The sequence below is a fragment of the Neoarius graeffei genome, chromosome 2 (assembly GCF_027579695.1).
Source record: "Neoarius graeffei isolate fNeoGra1 chromosome 2, fNeoGra1.pri, whole genome shotgun sequence".
Lineage (NCBI taxonomy): Eukaryota > Metazoa > Chordata > Actinopteri > Siluriformes > Ariidae > Neoarius > Neoarius graeffei.
Window position 1 is genome coordinate 21,582,333 of NC_083570.1, and position 14,212 is coordinate 21,596,544.

The following is a 14,212-nucleotide window of genomic DNA, read 5'->3' on the forward strand; positions in this document are numbered from 1 at the left end:
AGGTTGGAGGTCGATGATCGACTTTGTCATTTCATCTGATCTCCGGCCCTATGTCTTGGACACTCGGGTGAAGAGAGGGGCTGAGCTGTCAACTGATCACCACCTGGTGGTGTGTTGGATCCGCTGGCAGAGGAGGAAGCCGGACAGACCTGGCAGGCCCAAACATATGGTGAGGGTCTGCTGGGAACGTCTGGCCGAGCACTCTGTCGGGGAGGTCTTTAACTCCCATCTCCGGGAGAGCTTCTCCCAGCTTCCGAGGGAGGCGGGGGACATTGCGTCTGAGTGGACCATGTTCTCTGCCTCCATTGTCGACGCGGCTGTTTGGAGCTGTGGCCGCAAGGTCTCTGGTGCCTGTCGTGGCGGCAATCCCCGAACCCGGTGGTGGACACCAGAAGTAAGGGATGCCATCAAGCTGAAGGAGTCCTATCAGGCCAAGTTGGCCTCCGGGACTCCTGAGGCAGCTGACGGGTATCAGCAGGCCAGGCGTGCCACAGCTCGGGCAGTTGCGGAGGCAAAAACTCGGAACTGGGAGGAGTTCGGTGAGGCCATGGAGGAGGACTATCGGTCAGCCTGGAAGAAATTCTGGCAAACCGTCCGGTGCCTCAGGAGGGGGAAGCAGTACTCTGCCAACACTGTTTACAGTACGGGTGGGTGGGGAGCTGTTGACCTCAACTGGGGATATTGTCGGGCGGTGGAAGGAATACTTCAAGGATCTTCTCAATCCCACCATCACGTCTTCCATTGAGGAAGCGGAGGCTGATGACTCAGAGGTGGACCCGTCCATTACACAAGCCGAAGTCACTGAGGTGGTTTGCAAGCTCCTCGGTGGCAAGGCACTGGGGGTGGATGACAGCCGCCCTGAGTATCTCAAGTCTCTGGATGTTGTGGGGCTGTCTTGGCTGACACGCCTCTGCAACATCACGTGGTGGTTGGGGACAGTGCCTCTGGAGTGGCAGACCGGTGTGGTGGTCCCTCTTTTTAAGAAAGGGGACTGGAGAGTGTGCTCCAATTATAGGGGAATCACACTTCTCAGCCTCCCCAGGAAGGTTTACTCCAGGGTACTGGAGAGGAGAATTCGGCCAATAGTCGAACCTCGGATCCAGAAGGAACAATGCGGTTTTCGTCCTGGTCGTGGAACACTGGACCAGCTCTATACCCTTCATAGGGTGCTCGAGGGTTTATGGGAGCCTGCCCAACCAGTCCACATGTGCTTTGTGGATCTGGAGAAAGCATTCGACCATGTCCCTCATGGTATCCTGTGGGGGGTGCTTCAGGAGTATGGGGTTCGGGGCTCTTTGCTAAGGGCTGTCTAGTCCCTGTATGAATGGAACAGGAGTCTGGTTCGCATTGCCAGCAGTAAGTCAGACGTGTCCCCAGTGCATGTTGGACTCCGGTAGGGCTGCCCTTTGTCACCAGTTCTGTTCATAATTTTTATGGACAGAGTTTCTAGGTGCAGCCAGGAGCCGGAGAGAATCCTGTTTGGGAACTACAGGATTTCATCTCTGCTTTTTGCGGATGATGTTGTCCTGTTGGCTTCTTCAAACCAGGACCTTCAGCATGCACTGGGGCGGTTTGCAGTCGAGTGTGAAGTGGCTGGGATGAGAATCAGCACCTCCAAGTCTGAGGCCATGGTTCTCGACCAGAAAAGGGTGGCTTGCCCTCTTCAGGTTGGTGGAGAAGTCCTGCCTCAAGTGTAGGAGTTTAAGTATCTCGGAATCTTGTTCACGAGGGAGGGAAGGATGGAGCGTGAGATCGACAGGCGGATCGTTGCAGCCTCCGCAGTGATGCGGTCGCTTTACCGGTCCATCGTGGTGAAGGAGCTGAGCCAAAAGGCGAAGCTCTCGATTTACCGGTCAATCTATGTTCTGACTCTCACCTATGGTCATGAGCTTTGGGTAATGACCAAAAGAACAAGATCGCGGATACAAGCGGCCGAAATGAGTTTCCTTCGCAGGGTGGCTGGGCACTCTCTTAGAGATAGGGTGAGAAGCACAGTCACTCGGGAGGAGCTTGAAGTAGAGCCGCTGCTCCTCCAAATTGAGAGGAATCAGCTGAGGTGGCTCGGACATCTTTTTCGGATGCCTCCTGAATGCCTCCCTGGGGAGGTGTTCCAGGCATGTCCCCCAGGGAGGAGGCCCCAGGGAAGACCCAGGACACGCTGGAGGGACTATGTCTCTCGGCTGGCCTGGGAATGCCTTGGTGTTCTTCCCGAGGAGCTGGCCGACGCGTCTGGGGAGAGGGAAGTTTGGGCTTCCATGCTCAAACTGCTGCCTCCACGACCCGGGCCCCGGATAAGCGGATGAAAATGAGATGAGATGAGATGAGATGAGATGAGATGAGATGAGATGAGATGAGATGAGATGAGATGAGAGATTTTAGATTCTAAAAAGGAGCCAGCATTTATCTTGAGGACACTTTGCACACTACTGGCATTATCTTCACCAGCTTCATGAGGTAGTCACCTGGAATGCTTTTCAATTAACAGGTTTTCCCTGTCAAAAGTTAATTAGTACAATTCCTTGCCTTCATAATGCATTTGAGCTCAAACAATAAAGAGTAAATAATTTTAAAAAATACAGTGTGGCAGGGGCGGCACCGTGGGGTAGTGGTTAGCGCTGTCGCCTCACAGCAAGACGGTCCTGGGTTCAAGCCCCGTGGCCGGCGAGGGCCTTTCTGTGTGGAGTTTGCATGTTCTCCCCGTGTCCGCGTAGGTTCCCTCCGGGTGCTCTGGTTTCCCCCACAGTCCAAAGACATGCAGGTTAGGTTAACTGGTGACTCTAAATTGACCATAGGTGTGAATGTGAGTGTGAATGGTTGTCTGTGTCTATGTGTCAGCCCTGTGATGACCTGGCGACTTGTCCAGGGTGTACCCCGCCTTTCGCCCGTAGTCAGCTGGGATAGGCTTGCCTGCAACCCTGCAGAACAGGATAAAGTGGCTAGAGATAATGAGATGAGACAGTGTGGCAGCAGGGGAGTGGTCAAGCATCAGCTGTGAGTGGCGAGGAGTCAGGTAGGACCAGCAGGTAACATATGATAAGTTTTACCTTTGTTGGATTATTGGCAATTTTCTTTTGTGTGTTTTCTGTGTTCTTTCAGAGAGAAGGCAGTAATCAGAGAGAGGGAGCTGAGCTACTTGGCGCCATATTTGTGTGTGAGTATGTATGAAGAGAAAAAGAAACTGAAGTCACTGAAAATAATTTAGGAAAAAATAAAAATGCACCTTGAGTTGTTCAGCCTGTCTCCCCGTTCCTTATTCCCTAACCTGCAAGAGTGCTAAATACAGTAAATAGCCCTATTTAACAACTGTAGTAATCCATACTATGTCACAAACCACTCAACTACACTGGTACTTGAAAGTTTGTGAACACTTTAGAATTTTCTATATTTCTGCATAAATATGACCTAAAACACCATCAGATTTTCACACAAGTTCTAAAAGTAGATAAAGAGATCCCAGTTAAACAAATGAGACAAAAATATTACACTTGGTCATTTATTTATTGAGGAAAATGATCCAATATTACATATCTGTGAGTAACAAAAGTATGTGAACCTTTGCTTTCAGTATCTGGTGAGACCCCCTTGTGCAGCAAGTCCTGCACACCAGCTTGGAGGAATTTTATCCCATTCCTCCAGACAGAACAGCTTCAACTCTGGGATGTTGGTGGGTTTCCTCACATCAACTGCTCACTTCAGGTCCTTCCACAACATTTCGATTGGATTAAAGTCAGGACTTTGACTTGGCCGTTCCAAAACATTAACTTTATTCTTCTTTAACCATTCTTTGGTAGAACAACTTGTGTGCTTAGGGTCGTTGTCTTGCTGTATGAGCCACCTTCTCTTGAGATTCAGTTCATGGACAAGTGTCCTGACATTTCCCTTTAGAATTTGCTGGTATAATTCAGAATTCATTGTTCCATCAATGATGGCAAGCCGTCCTGGCCCAGATGCAGCAAAACAGGCCCAAACCATGATACTACCACCACCATGTTTCACAGATGGGATAAGGTTCTTATGCTGGAATGCAGTGTTTTCCTTTCTCCAAACATAACGCTTCTCATTTAAACCAAAAGTTCTATTTTGGTCTCATCTGTCCACAAAACATTTTTCCAATAGCCTTCTGGCTTGTCCACATGATCTTTAGCAAGCTGCAGACGAGCAGCAATGTTCTTTTTGGAGAGCAGTGGCTTTCTCCTTGCAACCCTGCTATGCACACCATTGTTGTTCAGTGTTCTCCTGATGGTGGACTCATGAACATTAACATTAGCCAATGTGAAAGAGGCCTTCAGTTGCTTAGAAGTTACCCTGGGGTCCTTTGTGACCTCGCTGACTATTACACACTTTTCTCTTGGAGTGATCTTTGTTGGTCGACCACTCCTGGGGAGGGTAACGATGGTCTTGAATTTCCTCCATTTGTACACAATCTGTCTGACTGTGGATTGTTGGAATTCAAACTCTTTAGAGATGGTTTTGTAACCTTTTCCAGCCTGATGAGCATCAACAACACTTTTTCTGAGATCCTCAGAAATCTCCTTTCTTCGTGCCATGATACACTTCCACAAACGTTATGAAGATCAGACTTTGATAGATCCCTGTTCTTTAAATAAAACAGGGTGCCCACTCACACCTGATTGTCATCCCATTGATTGAAAACACCTGACTCTAATTTCACCCTCAAATTAACTGCTAATCCTGGAGGTTCAAATACTTTTGCCACTCACAGATATGTAATATTGGATCATTTTCCTCAATAAATAAATGACCAACTATAATACTTTTGTCTCATTTGTTTAACTGGGTTCTCTTTATCTACTTTTAGGACTTGTGTGAAAATCTGATGATGTTTCAGGTCATATTTATGCAGAAATATAGAAAATTCTAAAGGGTTCACAAACTTTCAAGCACCACTGTATACTGTAACTAATGCTAATGATCAGATGACACAAACTAACAGTGATCTGGAGGTATTTCATGATTAATGATCAAAGCAAAGCAGACTACAAACTATGCACTATGAAAATATCACATCTGTCACATTATGGCATCTACTTACCATAAAAACAAGAAGACAGTCATCTATATCCCCCGCCCTATATACCAACTATATACCAAGTTTCAAGATATTATGTCACATTTTTCAAGTTCTGCTGCAGGAAATTAACCCTACCTCTTTACACTGACCTCAGCAGCCCATGGCATAAGCCCACTGGACCTTTGGTCCTGGTGAGCTAAAAATTTTAATTTCTCACATTTTTTTTGTATCAAAAGGCACATATACATTACTCATTCAACACATTTGCCAACTTTCAAGACCATACCACTCATAGTTTTCAAGTTCTGTTCTGGAAACAAAACCTACCCCTAAGACTAACCTGAGAGACTAAGTGTGAAATTGTTTCCATCGAAACATGAAAAATGAAAATTTCTCAGATTTCTTAGTATGAAAAGGCACGTCTACATCACCTTTTTAACATGTATACCAAGTTTCAAATCTGTATCATGAATAGTTTTGGATATATGCTCCGGAAACGAACATTGCTCTTAGAAACTAAGTCAAAATCAATTTTTTATGCAAAAATTTGAAAAATACTTTTCAAAAACCCAAAAGAGCAAAAGGCACCAGTCCACGTGTTGTTTGATATTTATACAAAGTTTCATGAGGATATCTTCAGTAGTTTTAAAGATATGGCCTGGAAACGAAAACATGACCAGACGGATGGACAGATGGAACCCATTTCTATATCGAGAATAATAATCTGATAAAAATATCTCAAACATGCAACTTAGCATGAGGAATTCTTTGCTAGCGGCACACAACAGCAACCAAAGACGTCTACTGACAGCCCTTACCAGCATGTTGTCCTTGATGTCTGGGATTCTGACGCAAAGAAAACAAAAAAGTACTTTACTTACAGCTGTACAGAAGAGCTTTTACCTGCATGGATAAGTACGTAGCCTGGTTTCAGTGTCATTACTAATGTTTACTGAAATCATGTCCTTGTAGTTGATCTTAAAATGCTATTGATGCATCCCTATTCCCAATAGTACCACTGGGCACTGTCACTGCCTCACCTTGTACCTGCAGCTGAATACTGGCCTTGTCCTGTCCCGCGACATTGCTGGCCACACAAGTGTAATTTCCCTCATCAGATAATGCCACCTGTCGGACAGCCAAGGTTCCATTTCGGGAGAGACTGTAGTGAGCCCCGTCTGCCACCAGGGCCGTGCCATCTTTCTTCCAGCTCACAGAGGGGTGGGGAACTCCCTGGATCACACACGGCAGGTCTATGGAATGTCCCACCTGGACCTTTATTACACGTGGACCCGGCAGGATACGTGGAGGCACTGAGAAAGGAAATTAGCAGACACAACAACAGACACATTCATTTTAATTTAAACTGAATTTAAAGCAATAAACTCTGCTTATGAAGATGAGCTGAGAGTACGAGTTGTTTAAGCTCACATGTTGATTAAGAGCCATAAATATTGAAGGTTGGAGCGTTTCTCCTTTGCTGTGCAGCAAATCTCCCTTTTAATTAAAATATTTCATAAAATTGATCGTCTTGTTACACTAGTAATGCCCTGATGTCCTGAGTGCAAACTGTTTATTTTCGTGGGTGAAGAATTTGTAGTCCAGAATTAATAAATAAGTAAGTAAATAAATATGTTCAAGGTTGTTACATTTCAAAGACGATAATTCTACTCGGGCGGCACGGTGGTGTAGTGGTTAGCGCTGTCACCTCACAGCAAGAAGGTTCTGGGTTCGAGCCCCGTGGCCGTCGAGGGCCTTTCTGTGTGGAGTTTGCATGTTCTCCCCGTGTCTGTGTGGGTTTCCTCCGGGTGCTCTGGTTTCCCCCACAGTCCAAAAACATGCAGATTAGGCTAATTGGTGACTCTAAATTGACCGTAGATGTGAATGGTTGTTTGTCTCTGTGTCGGCCCTGCAATAACTTGGCAACTTGTCCAGGGTGTACCCCGCCTCTCACCCATAGTCAGCTGGGATAGGCTCCAGCTTGCCTGTGACCCTGTAGAACAGGATAAGCAGCTACAGAAAATGGATGGATGGATAATTCTACTCTTTTAGTTTTTATGTGGGTGGCACGGTGGTGTAGTGGTTAGCACTGTTGCCTCACAGCCAGAAGGTTCTGGGTTTGAGCCCAGTGGCCAATGGGGCCTTTCTGTGCGGAATTTGCATGTTCTACCCGTGTCTTACACACCCATGAGTGTGAATGGTTGTGTGTCAGCCCTGTGATGATCTGGCAACTTGTCCAGGATGTACCCCACCCATAGTCAGTGGGAATAGGCTCCAGCTTGCATGCGACCCTGCACAGGATAAGTGGTTACGGATGATGGATGGATGGATTAGTTTTATGTGGGTGGCATGGTGGTGCAGTGGTTAGCACTGTCGCCTCATCACAAGAAAGTTCTGGGTTTGAACCTCACAGCTGGCCTTTCAGTGTGGAGCTTACGTGTTCTCCCCGTGTCTGCGTGGGGTTGCTCTGGTCCAAAGACATGGCTTTGTAGACATTAGAGTAATTGGCTACTCTAAATTGTCCATGGCATGCAGTGCAGCAGAGGAGTGGCCAGCTGGCTGTACTTACTCTGCCAAGAGACCCGACCTAGAACATACTGGACAGGCGAAGAAGTTTTTGTGGCTACTGCCTCATAGAGGCTGTAGCCACCATGTCATCGTGATGTAAGAATGAGTGTAACAATAGCGCACTGCTCATGTGCATACAGGTGTTCCTATTAAAATGACCAGCAAGTGTATACAATTCAGTTCGCCGTTTGAAATAAATGGACTAGACTAGAGAAATCGCTTTCAGATATGTTTATGCTTATTACCGAGGGAAAGTGTGTTCCTGTTTTAAAATATACTCCAGGTTGTCCCCCTTTCCTCGCCTTCTTCAGCCAGTGGTCCCATGTGTGATGGAGATGTTACGCGCTTCAGAGTTGTTATGGGAAGTTGTCAAAAAGCGTATTGAGATCACTGAGCTCTAGCACCAGGAAATAAGAGTTTGGGTCATGGCGACAGTGTATGTATGTCAGCCTCGGTTCGGAGGTTTCAGTTTAGAAAACTGTAAGAGGTAAAGAGTAGAATAATATAAAGTACAGACACTTGGTATATTTTACATCTGTGATCTTTAAATTGTTCATTTTTGGATTACGCTTCATTTTTGTGGCTACTGCCTCATAGAGTAAATACAGTGGTGCTTGAAAGTTTGTGAACCCTTTAGAATTTTCTATATTTCTGCATAAATATGACCTAAAACATCATCAGATTTTCACACAAGTCCTAAAAGTAGATAAACAGAATCCAGTTAAACAAATGAGACAAAAATATTATACTTGGTCATTTATTTATTGAGGAAAATGATCCGATATTACAGATCTGTGAGTGGCAAAAGTATGTGAACCTCTAGGATTAGCAGTTAATTTGAAGGTGAAATTAGAGTCAGGTGTTTTCAATCAATGGGATGACAGTCAGGTGTGAGTGGGCACCCTGTTTTATTTAAAGAACAGGGATCTATCAAAGTCTGATCTTCACAACACATGTTTGTGGAAGTGCATCATGGCACGAACAAAGGAGATTTCTGAGGACCTCAGAAAAAGCGTTGTTGATGCTCATCAGGCTGGAAAAGGCTACAAAACCATCTCTAAAGAGTTTGGACTCCACCAATCCACAGTCAGACAGATTGTGTACAAATGGAGGAAATTCAAGACCATTGTTACCCTCCCCAGGAGTGGTCGACCAACAAAGATCACTCCAAGAGTAAGGCGTGTAATAGTTGGCGAAGTCACAAAGGACCCCGGGGTAACTTCTAAGCAACTGAAGGCCTCTCTCACATTGACTAATGTTCATGTTCATGAGTCCACCACCAGGAGAACACTGAACAACAATGGTGTGCATGACAGAGTTGCAAGGAGAAAGCCACTGCTCTCCAAAAAGAACATTGCTGCTCATCTGCAGTTTGCTAAAGAGCACGTGGACAAGCCAGAAGGCTATTGGAAAAATGTTTTGTGGACGGAGGAGACCAAAATAGAACTTTTGGTTTAAATGAGAAGCGTTATGTTTGGAGAAAGGAAAACACTGCATTCCAGCATAAGAACCTTATCCCATCTGTGAAACATGGTGGTGGTAGTATCATGGTTTGGGCCTGTTTTGCTGCATCTGGGCCAGGACAGCTTGCCATCATTGATGGAACAATGAATTCTGAATTATACCAGCAAATTCTAAAGGAAAATGTCAGGACATCTGTCCATGAACTGAATCTCAAGAGAAGGTGGGTCATGCAGCAAGACAACGACCCTAAGCACACAAGTTGCTCTACCAAAGAACGGTTAAAGAAGAATAAAGTTAATGTTTTGGAATGGCCAAGTCAAAGTCCTGACCTTAATCCAATGGAAATGTTGTGGAAGGACCTGAAGCGATCAGTTCATATGAAGAAACCCACCAACATCCCAGAGTTGAAGCTGTTCTGTACGGAGGAACGGGCTAAAATTCCTCCAAGCCGGTGTGCAGGACTGATCAACAGTTACCGCAAACGTTTAGTTGCAGTTATTGCTGCACAAGGGGGTCACACCAGATCCTGAAAGCAAAGGTTCACATACTTTTGCCACTCACAGATATGTAATACTGGATCATTTTCCTCAATAAATAAATGACCAAGTATAATATTTTTGTCTCATTTGTTTAACTGGGTTCTCTTTATCTACTTTTAGGACTTGTGTGAAAATCTGATGATGTTTTAGGTCACATTTATGCAGAAATATAGAAAATTCTAAAGGGTTCACAAACTTTCAAGCACCACTGTATATATGCTATATTTATATGTATATGTATGGACATGGTATCAGAAAACAATTTTATTTATAAGCAGTAGCCACATGGACCCATAGGGTACCTATTTTTGTGTAGATAGCAAAATATTAAATAGTTTAAAATGAATCAAATGATCAATGTCGCTATTTTCTCACACAATATATATCTGAAGATGAAAAATAAGATGTTTCTCAAGCAAGTCAAACCACACAATGATGTCTGACCTCTTTGCTTTTCTTTTTCTGAATCACTATAATCTAAGTCATTCCAAAAAAATCATGCTTAATTGTAGAGACACTGTGTGAAAAACAGTCTCAGTCATCATCTGAACTGTCTCTCCATTAACGTACATGCTCATACATGCAGATGCAACACTTACTATCTGTGTGTTACACAGGGGGAAGAAAAAAAAAGATTAGAAATTCTATTCAAATAAAAGGGGAAAAAAACATTTGTAACTGCTATAACCGTTAGAATAAGTTAAAATAAAACAAATGTGTTTTATAGGATAGAGCATGGACAACAGTCGGTCTACGTTTGGAATTACATATACAGCATGTTCGTGTAATAAACTGTACACCATCGAGCTCAGCGGGGTTTGATTCTGACTGGCAGTTTTATGAGTAACACATTTCAGCTATTACCTATAGCTGACTAGTCGAATCAGGTTCTGCAATGGACAGCAGATCTTAATGTTTTATATATTCTTTTGCAAGAAGATTAACAGCCATCACCAGGGGCCTCATTTGTCAACCGTGCATACACATAGTTTTGTGCATAACCTATACAGATGCACATTTCCATGATTTATCAAGGTGAATACCTCAATGTGCGTGAGGATGTGCGTATACGGTGCATATAAAATGTCTACACACACTTATTGAAATAGCAGATTTTGGTGATGGCATATGAAACCAGAAATAAAGGTAAACTCATGTCAGAAAGTTTTCCATGTTTAATGTGACTTTGAAACCAGCAAAATTCAAACAAAAAAAGATAATTAGAGCGGCGGCTACAATTATCGACACCTTAACGATCTTTTGGCCGTTGCAAAAGTAGAAAAGACTTTCAATACGATTCCTGATTACTTTAGCGTATCAGATCATGTGACACTGTTCCACAATTATCGACACCTTTGTCCACAGTTATCAACAGTTCCACAATTATCGACATCCAGATGATTATTTATCTCATCTCATCTCATTATCTCTAGCCGCTTTATCCTTCTACAGGGTCGCAGGCAAGCCGGAGCCTATCCCAGCTGACTACGGGCGAAAGGCGGGGTACACCCTGGACAAGTCGCCAGGTCATCACAGGGCTGACACATAGACACAGACAACCATTCACACTCACATTCACACCTACGGTCAATTTAGAGTCACCAGTTAACCTAACCTGCATGTCTTTGGACTGTGGGGGAAACCGGAGCACCCGGAGGAAACCCACGCGGACACGGGGAGAACATGCAAACTCCGCACAGAAAGGCCCTCGCCAGCCACGGGGCTCGAACCCGGACCTTCTTGCTGTGAGGCGACAGCGCTAACCACTACACCACCGTGCCGCCCTAATGTTGAACCTGTGTCAGAAAATCTTTTTGTTCCACTTTCTAAGTATTTTTGTAGATCACATTTTGTTCATCATTCGTTGTTGTTTGTATTAATTTCTAGTTTTGTAGTTTACCAATAAATGTCTGTGAAGATTCTCAGTCATCCAGGTCATGGTAAACTGTGGGTGGTAAAAGAGAGCAACTGGACTTGATTGAAGATTCTTGAAGACGTTTCACCTCTCATCCGAAAGGCTTCTTCAGTTCTGTCTGACTGGTAGGGAGCATCAGGTATTCTGCTCCTTCTCTTTTCCCTCTATCGTTATATCCCTACAACGATAGAGGGAAAAGAGAAGGAGCAGAATCACATCAAGAAAGCACTTCAGAACTGCGGGTATCCCAACTGGTCTTTCCTCAAGAGCAGAAAAAGGAACAGAACGGACAAGGAGGATAACAGGAACAAACGCAAGAACATTGTCATTCCCTACATTTCTGGTCTATCTGAGAAACTCAGGAGGATCTTCTACAAACACAACATTCCGGTACATTTCAGACCCAGTAACACTCTGAAGCAGAAACTGGTCCACCCTAAGGACAGAATACCCAGACACAAACAGGACAACGTAGTGTATGCCATTCAGTGCAGTGAGGAATGCACGGAGTCGTATATTGGGGAGACAAAGCAACCGCTTCACAGGGCATGGCTCAACACAGGAGGGCCAGTTCCTCAGGCCAGGACTCTGCTGTCTACCATCATCTTAACAACAAAGGACACTCATTTCAGGATTGCAACGTACGCATTTTAGCCAGAGAGGATCGCTGGTATGAGCGAGGAGTTAAAGAAGCCATTTTTGTCAACCTGGAATGGCCATCACTGAACAGAGGTGGGGGTCTAAGACATCATTTATCAGCCACCTACAATGCAGTCCTTGGCACACTTCCCAGATAACTGAGGCTACATCCACACGACAACGGCAACGAGATGTTATTTAAAAAAATATCGCGTCCACATGGGCAACGATCAGTAAGATATCAGGTCCATATGGCAACGCAACGCTTGCTGAAAACGATGCAATACACATGCCACACCTCTAGGGGCGCTGTAAGACAGTCCCTTCGGAGACACCAGAACAATAGAAGAAGTAAGGACGCATGCACATAAACTATTATGCGCGAGACTTCATATTAGCCACAAAGTCAGGAAAATCTGTTCATAAAATTACGTTATAATGACCAAATACAATGAAAAGTATTTTTCCAGTCTCACCTGTGAAAGGTAATCCCATGTGATCTCGTTTGGACGGCAAACCTGTTGGTACAGTTAAACGCAGCACATGAATGAGGCATCTTTATTCTCCGCTTTGACCTATCCAATATGGCGGCGAGGATGACGTATGATTCTACGCGGAAGGCGGCGTCTTTAATGGTCCGGAATAAATTGAATGCTACACGTTGATGGATTAATTTGTTCTTCTACGCCCTTTTTGAGGAATGTATTGTAGGACTTAAACCAACATCTGAAGAGGTGAGATCGCTCCTTTTTTCCCCTATTTTTGCTGGCGGGATTGACTCTGCCCTAAGGGCTATTTTCTCTCTCTCTCTCTCTCTCTCTCTCTCACTTTGCACCATTACACAATAAATATTCACAGTGAAAATATTTTGTAAACGCGTTTCATGAACCAAGTTATAGGATTTGTTGACAACTCGCATCGAGTTTGTTACACTTCTACCCGGCGTGAAGCACTGACAGTCATGTGGTTGTGACGTCATCGTAAACAAATCCGTTCTACTCATCCAGATGACTTCGCAATGGCAATGTTGCCAGATCTTTCCACTCTGGGACCCGTTCTCAAAAGATTGCGTTTTGGGGCACCCAAAACGCCGGTGCCGTGTGGACGCCAGGCCTAAACGATAAACAATTGTATCGGATTCACCTGAATCCGTTGCCGTGTGGACAGGGCCTGAATGCACACCAAAACCCAGCTGTTTTCAGTGACTCACAGGACAGAGAGAATCAGCATTCCATTGATCACCCTAACAGGCAATCCATTGATCATCCTAACGACTCTCGAGGCCGTTCACAACCAGCCCCCGGTTGACCCACACCAACAGGATGACTCAATGACACCTTAGATGAGCTTTTCATCCATGAGAGGATAAATACCTGATGCTCCCTACCAGTCAGACAGAACTGAAGAAGCCTTTCGGATGAGAGGTGAAACGTCTTCAAGAATCTTCAAGCAAGTCCAATTGCTCTCTTTTACCACCCACAGTTTACCAATAAATGTCAACAGGCAATTTACATTGTAACCACATGAACATCCAGGTCAAAGGTTGCATGTCATTCCTCAAACCAAAATATAAAATGTCGACTGATATTGTAATATGTGGTAGATATTTACAACAAACTGCAAAAAAAAAAATTCTGAATGGAAGAGAAAAATCTGAATATTTCAAGCATGTGATTTTTTTTATATGCTAGGAATTTAATTCTGGTCTAATTCTATTTATTACAATAGGATTCCAAATACTCTATAAACATCCCATTCTGTTATGAATCAGAACAAAAAATTATTATAAATCACAGCACTTTTATTTTTTTTAAATACTTAATTTACTTCAACAATGTTACACAAAGATCGATCCATAACAATTGTAAATGTCACTTAATTCCACAGGGTGTCGATAATGGTGGACACCAGTGAAAGTGATCACGTGACTTCTCAAACGCGCGTTTAGACACAAAATGGCGGCTGGCAAATGTAAGAGTAAGAAGCAAAGTAGGTTTTGACGGGGAGATCATGAAATATCGGTGAATTTGATCAGTAAAAACATGTCCGTGATCT

General features: G+C 44.2%; 1 protein-coding gene across 1 annotated transcript in view; it reads right to left on the reverse strand.

Annotated features, from left to right (window-relative positions):
- Positions 1–14,212, reverse strand: part of hmcn1 (hemicentin 1) — a 310,140-nt gene that overhangs the window by 155,282 nt on the left and 140,646 nt on the right. The window contains exon 24 of the mRNA XM_060913989.1: positions 6,073–6,345. Within this exon, the coding sequence (XP_060769972.1) occupies positions 6,073–6,345 (273 nt within the window). The remainder of the gene's footprint in view (positions 1–6,072; positions 6,346–14,212) is intronic.